Source organism: Entamoeba dispar, genomic scaffold (genome assembly GCF_000209125.1).
Source record: "Entamoeba dispar SAW760 scf_1105229461705 genomic scaffold, whole genome shotgun sequence".
Classification (NCBI taxonomy): domain Eukaryota; phylum Evosea; order Mastigamoebida; family Endamoebidae; genus Entamoeba; species Entamoeba dispar.
The window spans coordinates 41,926-59,283 of record NW_001854826.1 but is presented as its reverse complement, the minus strand read 5'-3'; the positions used below and the strand labels follow the sequence as shown (position 1 = coordinate 59,283).

Here is a 17,358-nt window from a genome sequence, read left to right as displayed (position 1 = left end):
GAACTGCATCTTGTCATTTGTTTTGGTTGTGTAGTTTTTATTTTAACATTCGATAAAATGGTATCATTGACTTTTTACGAAGTCAGGCTTGTTTTTTCTTTTAGTTGTTGAAAAACTACTTTTATTTTTGTCATGAAAAAAAAAACAAAAAACATAAATTTTATAACATTAAATAAAAATTAAAAAAAAATGAAAATAACAAAAAATAAAAAACTAAAAAATGATAAATTGAATGAGTTCTACTCCTAATTCTAAAGGAAGGAAAAAACAAAAAAACGAGGCAAGTATTAGTTGTACATTTAATGAATATGATTATGAAGGTGTAAATTATTTAGATTCGTATCAACTCAAACAATACATACGTGATAAATATAAACTTGACCTTCCTGATTACGTTGTAAAACAGATTATTAATGATAAAGTTATTGGTAGTGATAAAGTTCATGTTCATAAAGAAGATTTTCCTGCTGTTGATAATTATATCAAAAAAACACAAGAAGAATTGAGAACATCATACGGTTTTACAGAAGTTGAAAAATTAGGAGTATATAACCAAGAACGAGAATATGAAAAACATGGCTTTCTTCTTGATTTCCCAAAACTTCGAAATGAACCTCGTTTATTAACGTCAATCCAATCAGGTAACAAAATTTCTGGATACACTTTTCAAGCATCAGTTAGTAGACCTTTTTCAGATTCTTCAATTGTAATGACAAATTATCTTAAACCATTAGACCAATTGTCTGTCCCTTCTCCTTATTTTCAATCAGATTGTTTCAAGTCATTAATGAAAGAGTTTAGTGATAGTCAAGAAGCCCTTGGAAAATCAACACTAACTGAACCAAAATTTTTATATTTTACACCATTATATCAACAATATACTCTACGATCACTTGACAAAAGTATTTTTGAATTTTTATCACCAGATGATTCTATTTCATATCTTCCAGTATCAAAGAAAGATGAAAAGTCTGAATTAATCACATACAAAATTGAAATAAATTCTATTTCGTTTGAAGAAGATAATAATGAAAATTTATTAATCCAATTCTTTTTTTATGACAAATCAACAGAAACTAAAATTACTGAAACGTCTGGCATTTATCGTGTAGATAGAGAAATTCAACATGGGTTTATTCTTTTTGAATGTACAACAGAATTAATGAAAAATGCATTTATAGTTATTCGTATTGCAAGAGAAAGTGATTCATTGTTTGAATATGCTAAAAAACAGTACGATGGAACATTCTTAAAAACTAAACAAAATAAACAAAATTTAACTCAATCAGAGATACTACCTCATCCCACTTCTACTACAAGAACATCTGAATCCACACTTCTTGGGTCTCAACCAATTGGTAGATTTAGTGAACCACCAGTTCCAATTAAATCAGCAAGTACAATATCTATTAAATCAAAGAAAAATGAAGAGATTCGTTATATAAAGAAACCGGAATTTATATGTACTGGAGTAGCAAAAGATAATCATTCTGACTCTAAAATATTCACATTTTCTGGAGAATTAGTAATGGGAGATAATTGGCAAACACGGATAAAACAATGTAGCCCACAAAATGGTGTAGGAACAACAGTACTTGGGATGTTTGGAACAAGTCCAATTATTTTAGGGACTTTTAAATGTACAGTAATGAAATTATCTAAAGAATGGAATGCATCATATAAGGTATTTGATTGTTGTAGAAATCAAACAATGGTAATGGGAGATGAAAATATTTATTCGTTAGAATATCTGGCAAAAAGAGAAAAAGCTAAGACTGTCAATGACATGTATTTTGACTCTCTTTTTATTTATTTAAATGAAATTAATTTAGGTAAAGATAAGAAACATGAATTTTTTAATGTCACTGCTAAATTACTTAATGCCCAAGACTCTTCTCAAGTACTTAAAGTATTTTATCCACCTACATTTAAAGAATCTCTTCAAAATGAATTTGTTTCTGCAAGTTATTCTTCTCTTAAAACAGTACAGATGGATGATGAAATAAAAATGAAGCTTCCAACACCAATTGAAAAATCATATTACATTTTATTTACAGTTACTGAGTATTGTGTTAATTCACCAAATAGTATTGAAAAACAAAGATTTGCTATTCTTCCATTGTATGACAATAAAAAACCAATTGGAAACAAAACCGTTTCTCTTAAATTAGGAAGTACTCTTCCACAAATAAAATTACCAACAACTCTTGATTTAGTTGATCGGGGAAATTCACTAACTGTCACTATTAAATCTTTAGCAACTGGTTATGCATCACACATTGAACTTTTTGATTACTTTGCAACAAAAGGATGTGATAATGTCTGTAATTTAATGGACATTCCACGTGCTACTTTAATGGAGTACCTCGCACCAATTCTTCAGAAAGAACTTCAAAATATTAAAGCAATTTCAGTTGATGTAAAAAAAGTCATGGATTTGATTAATTTCTTAGATTATGTTTGTCCAGTTGATTACCCAACAACAAAACCAACAATCTTACAAAAGTTTATTACCACTTTTAATCCATTAATCATTGAACCATTAGAATTTGCTAACTATGTCTTAACAGTTATCATTAGTGTTTTACAATCATTCAATGATTCTCATAAAATTTTTGATTTGTTTTGGTTCTTCTTAGGATTGGTAGAAAAATCTATTGTTGCTTATTTACAAACAAAAAGAGCTGCTAGTCTTGAAGAAAGTGTTATTTATTCTGGAGTCTCTGTAACACAATTAGAAGAAAATTTATATGCAATTGCAAATGTTTTTGGAGGGTGGATGGTATTAAACCAACATAGAATAACTCCACATTTAATATCCCTTGTACATGCAAATATTTATTTTGCTGAGTTCATGAGATCAATGTTGTATTTATGGAGATTAGGTAAAGTTGCTGAAGTTATTGAAAAGTATTTAAATGTTGTTTCTTTACCAATCATTTCAACAGGACTAGATAATAAAGGATTTGTCAATTTACCTTATCTTCTTCGATTTGATTTCTTAAATATTTTAAGAGACTTTGATTTTTTGTATGAAAAGGATTGTCCTAAACCATTGGTATTTAAAGAAACAGCAGAACTTCCTGACATTATGGAAAGAGAACACTTCTTCCATGGGTTATTGATTCGTCAATACATTAAATTAATTGTAAAAGACATACAAGAAACTGACAAAGACCAAGAAACCCACACAAAGTCATTAAAATTTGCTATCTCAAAAATGGCAATTCTCTCTATCGGGTCTATGATTGAAAAATATGACACTTTTAAACATTACGAAACACTTAAATCACAAATCGCAGCTTTAATGTTTCCATTAATATCATATGCTATTGAAGAAAAATCATATTTTGAGAATAGTTTTAATGTCCCTTATGGGTTGTTTATTAAAGATCAATCAAAATGGAATACTGAAGATTTTAAAGAGGTATTTGTTTGGAAAGTATTTTATACATCATTAATTTGGGTATTAAAAAACATTGATAAAGAAACTTTATTACTTTATTTCCAAAAAGAAGTGTCAACTCGTGTCTGTGATTTATTGTTTCATTTAACAAATGCAATACGATTTACTTCATTAATTACATCAAAAAAATTTAATATTAATGTAGAATATGACTCTACTCGTTTACGATTAATTGATATGATCCTAAAAGATTCTCCAATAACCACAACAAATATCCCTCTTTTTCAAAGTAGAATTATTCTTATTGATGTCTCTGATGAATTTACTTCACAGCTAGGATTAATGGATCGTAGCTGGGTAAAGAGAAGGGGAACATTAGCAACATCAAGTGAACAACGTTCTTTCCATAATTCTGGACTAAAAGGTCAAATACCTAAAAAGTGTAGAAGGTCAATAGGAAAAACTGATGAAATTGATTCAAATTTAGAAATTCCATTAAGTCCTTCAAATAATATTACTTTATTACCTTCTCATCAAATTTCAGTTGATGATAATGTACCTTCAAAAAATAAAACTAAAAAACCAACAAAATTTATTGGGAATTTTACAATGAAAATTACTGAAAGTGCTGAAGGACTTGGAAGATCAGTAGTTGGAGGTGCAGAAAGTGTTGTAGCTGGTATTAATAAAGTAGTAACTGGAAAAGGAAGAAAGAAAACAGGGAGTGTAAATCATTCAGAAATAACTGAATTAAGTGATACAACATCATCTGATGATATAAAACGTTCTGGAAAAGAAAATATGGCAATGTTAGTTGTTCAACACTTTTTGTTACGTTCGGTATTAAGAACTATCATGGATTGTATTGATATGTTAATGAATCAAAGAGATATTACTAATAGTGATATTGAGAATGGTCTTTCAAAGTTATTATATGCAGCCGTTATTGAAACACCATTAAATGGAATAGTTATTCTTCCAATTGTTGACTTTCTTTATATGATCATTATTCTTCATTTCTCTTTAATTATTAAATCAGAAGAACTATCACAGTGTATATTAAAGTCATTACTTAAAATGGCTAATAGTTCTGAAACATTATTACGACTATTTTCAAGTAGACTAATATATTTAACATTAAAATCAGAATTCGTACTCAGCAATAAAACTTCATTAACATCTTCTAATCTTGGAGGTTTAGTTGCACAGTGGTCTTCTCATCATGTTACTAAATTAAAAAAATCAATTTCCGAAATGCCAGCAATTTGTTCTCAATTCATTCATTCAAATGACATCGCTTTGAAAAATGCTCTTACAATGGCAAACTCGAATATTTATGATGATTATATATGGATTCGCCGTTCTCAAGAATTATCAAATGGAATTTCCCTTGGATCTTTCAACGATGTTTGTGGATTTTTAAAAAGGTGTATTGAAATTGCATCAGAAGGGTTCCAAGCTGAAGACAAAGTTGTAACAACATTGTCAACTAATAACACTACGTTCTTAACAGAATATCATCTTGACGTATTCAACAGCGTCCCATTTGATAGGTTGTTGATAACTAAAATGGCACAATTTTGCACAAAAAGGTTTACTGGTTCTTTAAAAGATTCAGCACTTCAATTGATTACATCAATATCAAAAGAATATGAGTCATTTTTCGATGAATTTAATATGAGGAAAATTGGAACACAAAAAGTACATGTTTCATTAAAAGCACGACATGCTATTTGTACTAAGGCAAAAGTACTTGGAGAAGAAATACTTAATTGGGCAAGAAAAACAAGTTTTCTTGAATGTTATTTTGAAGAACCAATGGAAGACAAAGAACTAAAAGTAATTCATCAACGGTTAGCTAATTCTATCTGTCAGGCAAATGAAGAAAGTACAAAACTAATAGACCAATATGATGAGATATGTTCAAAATTAGGAGAAATTAATCCACTGTTCCCTATTTCAGTTGAGGAGATGAAAAAAATGGTTAAAATGGTTATTGAGTTATTGGAAGAACAGATATCAAAAATTCAACAGATAATAGAAGTTAGAAAAAATTATGAACAAAAACGGGTTGAAATTGATACTTTAAATGCAGAAAATGCTCGTATTATTAAAACAAATATCAACGCAATAAGTAAATCTTTATCTAATGGTCCTGTTAGTGTTAAATACTTCTCTGCAAGAATCTTAGAATTAAAGAATTTAGAAGAGATAACAAAAGATATAAGAACAAGAAGAAATCAACGACAAGGAGAGTTTTCTGGGTTTATGGCACCATGGGAATCATTCTTTTTTTATTGGGAAAGTGTTTTAAAGAAAGGAATTGAATTAAGCTGTGTTATTGAAGCACTAATGCTTCGTATAGAAGCAAATAAAAAGGAACTAAAACTTGCTGAAGAATATCAAATCCAACAAGAAAAATTTGCACGAGCATCCTTTAAAACATATGCATGGGTTGAAATGTCAATGTTTTTAAAAAATCTTAAAATTGATGAACGGAGTGAGTATTTGTTTTTAATGGATGATATTGTTCAAAGAATGAAAAAAATTAAAATAGAAGATGACATTATTGATAAAATGAATTCAATTCTTATAAACTATAATAAAATCAATCAACAAAAAGAATTATTAATCTCACAATTCAGAGCAGACCTTCAAAAAAATGGTTGTTTTAAAATAAATGAATTCCAAATAACTGATATTACTGGAAACTCTGTTTGTTCAGTAGATCATGGGATTAAATCTGAACTATTTGGAAAGAATTGGTATGAACATATTGTTAATAAAAATACTGATAAAAATTTAAGTCAGTTCAATAAGAGTATTACTTGGATCACTTCTTACGAAGAAAGTTATGACAAACGAATGAAAGTTGAGGCTGAGTTTGAAGCACAAAGAAAACTTTTTTCTGATTCATTAAAATTGTTAATGTCAACATATAATAAAAAGGTTAATAAAAATAATATTCAACAACTAACTCAGATCATAGACAGTATAGATAGTATTGCTATTCAAAATATTCCAGAGATTGTTAAATACTGCGTTCCATTTGAAGAGCCTATTTCAATCAATTTAATAAAAAAACAAATAAAAGAATTTAAACGATTACCAGAAACTTTACAAGCAGAAAGCACAAGCAATGATGTTATTAAAACAGAAGACGAAGATCTTGAAGAAAAAAACAAAAAAGATAAAATGATTAATGACTTATATTCTTTATTCCTTGATAACTCAAGTTGTTTTAGAACTACATCAATTATTGATAACAGTTTATATTTAACACGTAAATTCGATAAAGAATTTTCAAATACAATTAAAATAGCTCAAGACATTCTTAATAAACAAGAAGAATTATGGAGGTATGACAAAAAAAGTGGTAAAGAAGAAATTAAAGATATTGATGAGTTACTTGAATTATTAGCTATTGATGCTAAACAATATGTTAATGCTCCAATGCTATTCTTGACGTGGGTTGAACAGTCTGCAGAAATTAATAGAAAGTATAACAGACATGTTGTTGCTGGAATATGTGAAGTTATGTGTATGAATTATATTTATTGTATTCTTAGAGATTCACAACAAGCAGAAAACTTAGATTTATTTGATATATCAGTTATTGAGGACTTATTTGCTGATGTCCTTGTAAGTGCAGATATTTCTTTAGTAGCAAGTTATTCAAGTTGTTCCTTTGAGTCAATGATTAAACATGCATGGTTAGCAGTAGAAGATTTTGAATTAAGTGAACAATGGTTTGCCCATCAGATGTGTTGTTTCTTACTACCATATTATGATTGTTCATCAAATATTGTTGAACTTGCTAAAGTACATGAAACATTGACAAAAGTATGTGAAAATATGTCTAAATCGGGACCTCCATTAAATTTTTATCATGTCCATTTTGCATTAAGTTCTGGAATGAAAGAAGACAATAGGCCATGTCATTATATTTATTCTTCATTACTTAATTATGATGAATTTGTTACAGACATTAAGAAAACACCAATTGCACAAAGAGCAAAAATTGTAGAATCATCAAATGATGAAACAAATGAGAAAATAGTAATTCAACAAGTATATATATATTCTAATAATAAAGTAATTAGAGAACAACCTGTTCGTTTCACTCCTGTTGGTGAATTTGTTTATGAGTGTGATGTATTGTATTCTAATCAAAGAGAAAATAAACTAGATGGATCTTCTTCTCTTTCAACATTGTCTCATATTGGAGATGTTAGTGGAGTTTTATTAGAAAACACTCCACTATTACAAATCGGTATGACACGATTAATTCTCAACACTAAATCAAAGTTACCATCGTCTCAAAGAAGAGTTGCTGTTACAAAAAGAAAAATGATAACATTAACACCAATAGAAAAAGCAATAGATTATATAACAAGAGTTATTGGTAATTTAGAAGAATTTAATACTCATATTCTTGAATCTCAAAAAAATAATGAGTCCTTTGATTTCCAAATACAAGAAGAAATTAAGAAAGTATTATATCATATTTTGTGTGATGATAAATGGAAACTATGTGATGTTGCAAAAACATTTTTAATAGATGATATAGATGAAGCTGTTTCTACTACTATAAAAAAATATCTAGAATTATATGAGACGCTAACGAAAGTTGAAAGGTCAGTAAAAAGAACTGTTGACTTATTTATCCTTGGAGATCCAGAAGCAGAACGTATTGAGGAAATTTCAAGAATTAAAAAATATTTCCTATTGTTTGTGAACAATTTAACAATAGGAAAAGGATTGTTAGAGAAGAGAAAACAAGAAATGGATTAAATAATAATTTTATTTAACTCTTTTTATATTCCAATTTTTTCTTTCATTTATCTCAACTTAAACTGAGATATTTCAAATGCAAACACAAAAAAGAATATATGTCAGTGGGTTGGGTGATTTTGTTGATGAACAATTATTATATGAAGTTTTTTTACCATTTGGAGAAATTACTGATATACAACTCCCAAAAGATGGTGGAAAATTAAATAAAGGATATGGATTTGTTGTTTTTGAAGATGAGGATGATGCTAATCAAGCAATATTAAATATGAATAAAGCTGAACTTTTTGGTAAAACGTTAACTGTTTCTTCTTCAAAAAATAAAGAAAATGAGATTTGAAAAAGAATAATTCAATTGAGATCGGCTTTTTTTGCATTTTGTTTAACATCTTTAATAGCTTTAGAAGAAATTTTAGCTTCTTTTTTGTCAGCTTTAACTAATCCTTTAGTCATTTTTTTTTCATCTTTTAACTCTTTTTTGGCTAATTTCTTTGTCTCTTTCTCTACTTTTTTGGTTTCTTTCATATCTTTTTTAGCCTTCTTGATTTCTTGTTTTTGTTGTTTCTTTACTTCTTTTACTTTCTTTTTTGAGTTTTTTGTTTGTTTCTTAGCATTTTTAATTCTTTCTTTCTGTTGTGAGATAGGTAATTTGGGTAGTTTTTCAGATACTTCGTTAGGCAAAGCGTTCGTAATAATATTTTCTTTGCTATCGGACATTTTGATGAAGATAATCTAAATAATTGTAAGATTCTTCTTTTCATAATACAAGCTGAAAAGCCCGTTTCATAATTAATCCAATTATTGTAAGAATAAAATAAGTATTAAAAGAGAAAAAAATCTAACAATCTTAACTGATTAACAAGAAGAAAAATCTAAAAAGATAAGGAAAAAAGAGAAATCTAAGTTCTCTCAGTTTGATGCAATACGAGTATGTTGTTTTCTTTTTTTTTTAAAGATATTTAATAATAACTCTTTTATTTACTTTCCAGCACAAATTCTTCTCCTACCAACTTTAAAATACTTGTGATTGGTGAAGCTGGTGTCGGTAAAACTTGTTTATTAACCCGTTTCACTGAAGACAAATTTGATGACCAAGAACCTTCTACTTCTACAAACTTTAAAGTAATTGATGTTGATATTCCTGAATCAACGAAAATGAAAAATATTAAATTAGAGATTTATGATACTGCTGGTCAAGAAAGGTTTAGAATATTAACCTCTTCATTTTATAGAAAGTCGTGTGGTATCTTTTTAGTATTTGACCTTACTGATGAAACTTCATTTAAAAATTTAACAAATTGGGCAAGGGATATTACTTATTACGCTTCTCCAAAATGTGTTGTTGTTCTTATTGGAAATAAGAGTGATTTAGGAGATTCTAAAACTCCTAAAGAAGAAGCAGATGAATTCGTGAATGATAAGTCATATAAGAGTTATTTTATTTGTTCAGCAAAAACTGGTGATGGGTGTAAAGAAGCATTAAAGTGTATGGCCCTTGAAGTTGCAGAGACATGTGCAGTAGATGATAATGATACTGTTCCATTAGAAAATAAAAAAGAGCCAAAAAAATCAAAGTGTTATCTTTTCTAAGTGAATTTGTTTTAATTTTTTTTTGTGATTCATATTTCTTTGAAACAATTTTCTTTTGCGTAACCAAATTTTTGTTATTTTTGATTATTAAAAGTTGTGATACAAAACATTTCAAAAGAAAAAAAATAAAAATCCAAATGTATGAAAATAAGTATAGAGAGTTAAAATAGAAAAATAAAAGTTTTATTTTTCTAATATTCTTTTTTTATTATCAGTTTTATATATCTAAAAATAATATACTATAAATTTTATAAATGAATAAAATTACCACTTCTACAATTAAAGTTCAACATTAACGAATCCGTGATCTTTATCTTCAGTAAACTTTTCACCCATTTCCTTAAGTTGTTTTACAACTTCCTCTTTAATCTTAGAATATCCAACAGTATTGTGATGTCCCATTCCACATTGAATTTTTAATATTTTCTTTCCAGCTTTTCTTCTAGCTGCAACTTCTTCTTTCATCATCATAATTGCTCCTTCAATTTGAAGTCCATGCAAATCAATAGCATCTTCATCAACCATATAAATTTGAACTTCTTTAAAAGCAGCACGATGAGCTTGTTCTTTAACTTTTTCAAAGTTAGCCTTTTTGTCTTGGAAAACTTGATTTAATTTTTGAGTGTTTGGATCTTTCTTTTCTTTAGCAGCCAACCATGCTTGTTTTGCTTCTTCAACTTCGTCATGAGCTTTGTCAACACCAGCGTAATGTTTTTTATAGATTTCATCAAGAAGAATACTCTTATCACCTGATACAACTTCTTTCTTTCCATTTGGTCTATCTTCAATAACTGGTGCATCTCCCTTTGGTTTAGGGACATGGGTTCCTTCTGCTGGTTTATTATTATTTGTTGTTTTAGTATCTACTTTTTGGTCTTTTGGTTTATTGTCAGCTTGTTTCATTTCAGTAGTAGTTTTCTTCTCTACCTTTGGTTTATTGTTTTCATTACTTTCTTTCTTTGGTTTTGATCCGAAGCAACCCATACCTTATTTAATTAAAAATTTCAGACCTTACAACCCTTAAATAATTCCTAGTTGGGGAAAAAATAGACTTTCAATGTCTCTTTTTGTTTTTTATTCTTTTCTATTTTTTTTGACTGTATTTTTGGCTTTTTTAATTTTTTTTCATTAAGTTTTTCCTATAACACTTTCCTTTCTATTTGTTTGTCTCACTCTCTTTTTATTTGTATTGTAATTGCGTGAAATTTTTCCTAAAAATACAACCCAAAAAAGAAACACTATTTTTAGTCTACAGTCCATTCATTCTTGTTCCAATAATACCAATAAAAAATATTATATGAAGATTAATGATATATATAACAAATATAAATGTTAATTTGACTGAATTAACTTGAAACAACTTTTACAAACACGTTCTGGTCTATCAAAACCAAGGTCTTTCATCAATACACTATCAACACAACAACTTCCACAAAATACTTTTCCACAACGTCTACAATGATGGCGACGAGTAATAAGACCAAAACTTGCTCCACATATCCCACATGTATCAGTTGATTTGTCTTCTTGCCAAAAAGGTCTTAAAATACTTTCACTAGGAGGGTTAAAGTCATTAGTAATGAGCGGCATAAATACACAAGCACCACATAAATTAGGTGGTGCTAATATTGTAGATTTTAATACTAATTTTAATTGGTTTTGAGCTCCTCCTTCATAAAAAAGGTCAGTACTAATATCGAATGAATATTCTACTTTAAACAATGGTGTTGAATGTGAAGGAGGAAGACCTTCAGGGATTTTAAAAAGAAGAGGACGTTTACCATAATAATATGGTTGAAATGCTGGTAATGACATTTGAGGAATAATTTGTTTTTTGACAACAATTTGTTGGTCATCAAAATTAAAAATTAGTGTTTGATTGAAACTTACTTTAGGAATTGAGGTTGAACGTTGAACTTTACTATTAACTTCAAACAATAAAAATCCATTTTCTTGAGGATAGTAAGAAGGTTTATCTAACACAATTTTAATTTTAAAATTATCTATTTCAAAGTTCCAAGAAGGAGAAGGTTGTATTTGTTGGAAAGTTCTTCTGACAACAATATCTTTCTGTTCAGCCAAATAGATTTTTCCATCCTGTTTAACAAATAAATCAATACTAAATTTATTATTTTGTATTTTTGTATAGAAATGATTGAAGAATTAATTATCAAAACAAACCGATAAGAATGCATTGCACTAATCTTAAAGATTTGAGAAATGATAGGATTTGTTAATACAAATGAACTTTCTTCACCAGTAAAAGGAGATGTTCCAGGCAATGAAAAACTATATGACAATGGGAAATTTTGATTCATAAATTCATTTTTCATTTCAAAATATGTTTTTGATAATACTTTTGGGTTTGGAGGCATTTTAGCATCAGTAAATGTTCTACTAATTGTTCCAACACAAGAAACTAAGAGTACAACACTTTCATATTTTGGCATATGATCCATTTTAGCATTAATAGTAACAAGTACAACATCTCCAAGAAGATATGAAGTACGGTCAGTTTGTATTTCAAGAAATCTAGATTTTCTTTCAGTTAGAGCAACAATACCACATCTACTGTAAGTCATATCAAATTCCTTTTTTTAAGTTTCTTCAAAAAAATTAATGAAGAAAGAAAACAAAAAAACAAATTCTTTAAAAATTAAAGAACTGCACTGTTTTATTCTGTATCATGCAAAACATTATTAAGCCTTTGAATACTCTCTTTTGGCCAATCCCACATTACAGTAACAATGTTCAAAAATGATTTTTTCTTTTCAGCATCCCAATCAGCAGACATTCTATATTGTGTTAGTTTTCTTTTTACTTTATTTAAAATTTACTCATTAAAATTACAAACTTTTTAAAGAAAGTAACAACGTGTGGTGGCCAATTTTCCCAAGCTACATCTTCATTTTTCTTTGCGTATGTAGCAATATAACTAACAAATGCAGCTATTTCAGAAGCACTCCAGTTTTTAACTATTTCATTAACAAATACTTCAAAGAATGGCTCACTTGTTTTTAATCCCCAATTACCAATTGCACTTAACACACATCTTGTAACTTCACTCCAATTGAATTCCTCACGTTTAACAACCCATTGATAAATATTGGCAAGTCGTTTTGCACCATTTTCATCTCTTCCTAAAACAAAAACTGTTTCATTTGGTGGAAGATTTTTACCATCACTTCCAACTGCAACTGTTGAATCTCCTTGAAGTCCTGCAACAACTGTTTCAAGATCTTCTAAATCCCCATCACAAAAATCATCCCACCAAAATGCGGCAATAGCATCGTCTTGCCAATTTGAAAGAACCATATTCATAATTGCATATAAATATTGGTCGCAAGTAACTTTACCTAATGTGACCATAAATTCTTTAATTTTAGCTGGATCCCAATGTCCTTCTTCAGCTTGAATTCTTTGTTGAACTTGAGCCCATGGTAATGGAACTGATGCACTTTCTGATTCTGTTGACATTTGAACTGGTGCACTGTTTACTGGTTGTTGAATTTGTGTTTGAGGTTGAGAACTACTTTGTGGTGTAGTTTGTGGTCCGAGTGTTTTAACATGATTGTTAATAGCATCAACCCATGATTTAGCATCTTCAACAGTATCGGCATTAATTTCTTGAGTTCTATGAACTGATTTAATAACAATCGTTGGTTTTTTTTGATCAAGAACAAGAACAGCAGAAGAATTACCATCTAACTCAATAACACCTTTTGGTTGAGCACTTCCAGTGTTTTTAGGGAAATACCAAATGTATTGATCTTTCATAACAAACCATCTTTTTTTCCAGGTATGAAAATCTGCACCTTTTTTAACAAGATACCCCTCTTTTACTGATGGTTTTAACTGACCTACTTGAGTTTTTTTGAGCTTTGCAAAGTTTGGATGATCACTCATTGAAATTTGAGATCCACAAACATCTTCAATCTTCTTCTTTTAAAAAATAGAAACAACGATATATTTCTTTTTTTTTTTTTCATTTTTTATTATTTTCCCCGACTGTTTAGAGATCTTATTATTAAAAGAAATCAACTTAACTACTTTGTAGAACTTTCTATCTAATCACAAAAACACATTAAATGAAAAAAGGTGAAAAGAGATATCACAAAATCTAAAAATTAATCCATGAATCTCAGAATTTATTGTTTATGTCTTTTTGTTGTTGTTTTTCCAAGATTGTTTTATTGAAACTATTTCTTCTAGTTTTGATAAACTGAATTGTCAAGAAATTGTTTTACGTGTTTATAAGAGTTATTGATGTCATCGATACAATACGCTACAATTATTTCATAAATGATATTTATTCCATACAAATAGATTGATGTTAATATTGAGACATATAAAAAACAAAGACCAAACATTAAGATAAGTGGGACTAATATATATTTTGGTTTACAGTATTGTTCTAAGCAATACCTTTCTTTATGAGGCCAAAGATAAAATGATGGAATTATAAAAATAATTGAAAGACAATTATTTATTGTTCTTGCTTGTTTTGAAATTGGGAGTGGAAATAATGTAACGATTATATCTATTACTTTAAATACTAAAATAACTGCTCCAAGAATGGTTAATACTTTCTGTATAATTAAGTCAAATTATAAGATAACAACTAATAAAATAATAATTACCAAACTATAAGAATATTATCTAATTTTTCTTGTTTTTTTTGAAAGGTTTCAATTTCATAAATATCATCTATAAAGTTTAGTTATATGTCTGAATGAGTAAAAGAATAAAATGGATAAATAAGATACCATAAGTTGATATATTTCGATGAATGAGATAAGATTCTGACATGAATAAGATAAAATGATTTAATAGAACTATAAAAAAAAAAAAATAAAAAAAATAGAATGAATATTTGTTATTATGTTTGGAAGAGAACATGGAAGTAAACCTGGAAGTGGTGGGTTAGCAACACTTGCTGAAACTGCTGCTGCAAGAAAAGAAAGGTTAAAACAACTTGCTCTTGAAAGAATTGATTTAAGTAAAGATCCATATTTCTATAAAACGCATGTTGGTACATATCAATGTAAATTATGTTTAACAACACATCTTACAGAAGCAAATTATTTAGCACATACCCAAGGAAAACGACACCAACAAAATCTTCGTGCAAGAGAATTAAAAGAAATGAAAATGCATGATGTTCAAGAAAATAACACTGCTACACCTAAGGTACCAGTTAGATATTTTGAAAAAATTGGAACTCCTGGGTTTTCTATTACTAAACAGATTGACTCAGGGACTCATCAAAAATCACTTGCAATTACTGTCAATTTCCCAGACATAGCTAATGGTGTTGTTCCTTTATTCAAAATTATGGGAGCTTTTGAACAACACGTTGAACCACCAGATAATAATTATCAATATCTGATAATAGCAGCAGAGCCTTATCAATCTATTGCATTTAAAATACCAAATGTAGAAGTTGAATTAGATGAAACAACAGGAAAATATGGAGAAGAGTTATGGGAAGTTTCAACCCACACATATTATCTAAAAATTAATTTTGTTTTAAATTGAACTAAAATGGTGAATAGGTTTCTTAATTTGATTGGGGTTTTGGTTTTATGTGTCAAAACTAAGAAGGTAAAATGAGTAAATCATTCAAACGTGAGGTTAGTGGCGGTAGAAAAAGAAAACGAAGTAATGAGGATGAAATCAATGAGCAGAGAGTTTATTATGAATGGAGAGATGAACTGGATAACTCTGATAGTGAGGAAATAATTACTAGAAAAAATGACCAGGAGATAGAAGAAGAACGAAAGAAAAAGCAAAAGATTAAAGAAAAGTATCAAAGAATCAAAGAACAAAAGGAAGAAGAGGAAAAAAGTGAAGAAGTCATCCCTTTTAGATTACCTCCTGAATTAGTACAGGCTAGCATTCAACAAGAGAAACCTTCAAGAACACTTCCATTAAAAAAAGGAGATACTGTTAGATTCAAGAATGAGTTTATTCTTGATACAAAAGGAATAAAAGTAGGAGAAAAAGAAAATAAGACAATAAGAATATTAGAATATTATGGGTATGACGATAATGTCTGGAAAGAGTCATCGAGTGAAGAAGTAATTACAATGAAAAAAGATAAAAAAGATGAGATCATTAATCAAGAAGATGAACAAAAATCTGTTTCAGGTAAAGAAAATGAAATAGAATATACTTCAAGCCAAGAACAGGATAGTGAAAGTCAACTTATTTCAAGCCCTAGTGATGAGGATGAAAAAGGATATACTTCAAGTCAAAATGATGAATATGAAAATCGACTCACTTCGAACCAAGAGTTTGAAGTTGAAAATAGAGGACTTAGTAGTCCAACTTTTTATGACAGTGATGAACAAAGACAAGAAGAAAAAGAAAATGAAGCTCAAAATCTAGATATAAATAAAGAAAGACAAAAGAGTCGGGATAATTCACTAACAAGTGATAGCAATAATGACAGTTCAACTAAAACTTCTAACGAAAGTGATTTGTAAAAGTTAAATGAAATATAAAGAGTAGAATCAAATAATGATAACAATAATATCTAGAATTAGTTTTAAGAGATGGAAATATTACTTATTAAAAAACAGTTTTGTTTAGTATTACTACTCACTTCTTTTTATGATTAATTTTATTAATAAAGTTTTGAATTTACTTATATCTGTCTTTATATTTTTTACTTATGAAAAATTATTAAATTCTTTTAAATACCTATTATTAAGTAATGATAACTTTGAGTTTTAATAAAAGTTTATGAAAATTCAATAACAAACATCCTCAATTTATTTATTTATTTATTCTTGTTTTCATACTACCCACATTAAAATTCATTCTAATAAAGGTGTAATTTTAAGAGTTCTAACCTCCATAGACTTATGCGTTTGTTAAGATTGGTAAGTTTTCATTTTTCTTTTTGAGAAATATTAAAAAATCTTTTTCCATAATTTGAAAGAAATATCTTTAAGTTTAAAAATAAAATACTTCAATAAAACTTGAGAAATTGACTGTTTTATTAAAATTTACAGTTTAAAAATATTTTTTATCATAATTATATAAAAGGTAAATAATGAATTGATTTAATCAATAGTTTATTTAGTGATTATTGATAGTATTATGTTAGTTTTTATTCTTCACATAAAAACATAGATTTTTGTAGAATTTGATACTTTTTTGGTTATTTTATTATCTTAAAAACTTAAATAAATGAAAAGTACTTTCTGTTAAGTTAAGACCAGTTAAGTTTTTAACAAGTTAATTCTTTTTCAGATTAAGTTAATAAAAAATTATTGTAGTATTTATTTTATCACTCTTTTTTATGAATTTTAGTCAATTAAACTAAATATCAAGAAATACTAAAATTTATCAGTGATGATGGACAATATTTTTTTAGTCCATTCAACCTTATTGAAGCAAAAAGTTAAATAAATTTATTGTCAATTAATTATCATTTGTAATGTTTATATAAAGAAAATAACTTTAAAAAAAAAAGGAAAATAGATTTCCATTTCTCATAGAATCTCCAATTATAATAGAAACCAAACAATAGAATAATTAATTCTTGCAACAATAAAAAA

The 17,358-nt window shown here is 28.0% G+C and overlaps 8 protein-coding genes across 8 annotated transcripts, besides 15 other annotated features; 4 read left to right on the top strand and 4 right to left on the bottom strand.

Moving 5' to 3' along the window:
• Window positions 1-170: 170 nt before the first annotated feature.
• Window positions 171-212: a microsatellite.
• A 20-nt stretch (window positions 213-232) lies between these two features.
• Window positions 233-8,200, top strand: EDI_207020 (uncharacterized protein; the record flags this gene model as incomplete). The annotated part of the gene is made up of 1 exon (XM_001738864.1): window positions 233-8,200. The coding sequence occupies one exon, from the start codon at window positions 233-235 to the stop codon at window positions 8,198-8,200; it is 7,968 nt and encodes a 2,655-aa protein (XP_001738916.1).
• Window positions 1,803-1,831: a sequence feature (AT_rich).
• Window positions 8,196-8,217: a sequence feature (AT_rich).
• A 334-nt stretch (window positions 8,218-8,551) lies between these two features.
• EDI_207010 (uncharacterized protein) lies at window positions 8,552-8,917 on the bottom strand (the record flags this gene model as incomplete). Its single annotated transcript, XM_001738863.1, has 1 exon — window positions 8,552-8,917. The coding sequence occupies one exon, from the start codon at window positions 8,915-8,917 to the stop codon at window positions 8,552-8,554; it is 366 nt and encodes a 121-aa protein (XP_001738915.1).
• Window positions 8,653-8,832: a microsatellite.
• A 200-nt stretch (window positions 8,918-9,117) lies between the features above and the next one.
• EDI_207000 (rab10, putative) lies at window positions 9,118-9,790 on the top strand (the record flags this gene model as incomplete). The annotated part of the gene is made up of 2 exons (XM_001738862.1): window positions 9,118-9,128; window positions 9,190-9,790. The coding sequence occupies 2 exons, from the start codon at window positions 9,118-9,120 to the stop codon at window positions 9,788-9,790; spliced, it is 612 nt and encodes a 203-aa protein (XP_001738914.1).
• Window positions 9,142-9,169: a sequence feature (AT_rich).
• A 161-nt stretch (window positions 9,791-9,951) lies between the features above and the next one.
• Window positions 9,952-10,057: a sequence feature (AT_rich).
• A 12-nt stretch (window positions 10,058-10,069) lies between these two features.
• On the bottom strand, window positions 10,070-10,774 carry EDI_206990 (uncharacterized protein; the record flags this gene model as incomplete). The annotated part of the gene is made up of 1 exon (XM_001738861.1): window positions 10,070-10,774. The coding sequence occupies one exon, from the start codon at window positions 10,772-10,774 to the stop codon at window positions 10,070-10,072; it is 705 nt and encodes a 234-aa protein (XP_001738913.1).
• A 76-nt stretch (window positions 10,775-10,850) lies between these two features.
• Window positions 10,851-10,976: a microsatellite.
• A 96-nt stretch (window positions 10,977-11,072) lies between these two features.
• Window positions 11,073-11,129: a sequence feature (AT_rich).
• Window positions 11,123-12,372, bottom strand: EDI_206980 (A kinase anchor protein, putative; the record flags this gene model as incomplete). Its single annotated transcript, XM_001738860.1, has 2 exons — window positions 11,123-11,909; window positions 11,972-12,372. 2 exons carry the CDS (start codon window positions 12,370-12,372, stop codon window positions 11,123-11,125), a joined length of 1,188 nt encoding a protein of 395 aa, XP_001738912.1.
• Window positions 12,373-12,464: 92 nt separating this feature from the next.
• Window positions 12,465-13,696, bottom strand: EDI_206970 (pleckstrin, putative; the record flags this gene model as incomplete). The annotated part of the gene is made up of 2 exons (XM_001738859.1): window positions 12,465-12,585; window positions 12,645-13,696. 2 exons carry the CDS (start codon window positions 13,694-13,696, stop codon window positions 12,465-12,467), a joined length of 1,173 nt encoding a protein of 390 aa, XP_001738911.1.
• Window positions 13,697-13,754: 58 nt separating this feature from the next.
• Window positions 13,755-13,792: a sequence feature (AT_rich).
• Window positions 13,793-14,600: 808 nt separating this feature from the next.
• Window positions 14,601-14,660: a microsatellite.
• Window positions 14,661-14,671: 11 nt separating this feature from the next.
• Window positions 14,672-15,328, top strand: EDI_206960 (splicing factor 3A subunit, putative; the record flags this gene model as incomplete). The annotated part of the gene is made up of 1 exon (XM_001738858.1): window positions 14,672-15,328. One exon carries the CDS (start codon window positions 14,672-14,674, stop codon window positions 15,326-15,328), a length of 657 nt encoding a protein of 218 aa, XP_001738910.1.
• Window positions 15,329-15,399: 71 nt separating this feature from the next.
• Window positions 15,400-16,278, top strand: EDI_206950 (uncharacterized protein; the record flags this gene model as incomplete). Its single annotated transcript, XM_001738857.1, has 1 exon — window positions 15,400-16,278. The coding sequence occupies one exon, from the start codon at window positions 15,400-15,402 to the stop codon at window positions 16,276-16,278; it is 879 nt and encodes a 292-aa protein (XP_001738909.1).
• Window positions 15,538-15,645: a microsatellite.
• A 122-nt stretch (window positions 16,279-16,400) lies between the features above and the next one.
• Window positions 16,401-16,494: a sequence feature (AT_rich).
• A 297-nt stretch (window positions 16,495-16,791) lies between these two features.
• Window positions 16,792-16,842: a sequence feature (AT_rich).
• Window positions 16,843-17,201: 359 nt separating this feature from the next.
• Window positions 17,202-17,272: a sequence feature (AT_rich).
• A 74-nt stretch (window positions 17,273-17,346) lies between these two features.
• Window positions 17,347-17,358: part of a microsatellite that runs on past the window's edge.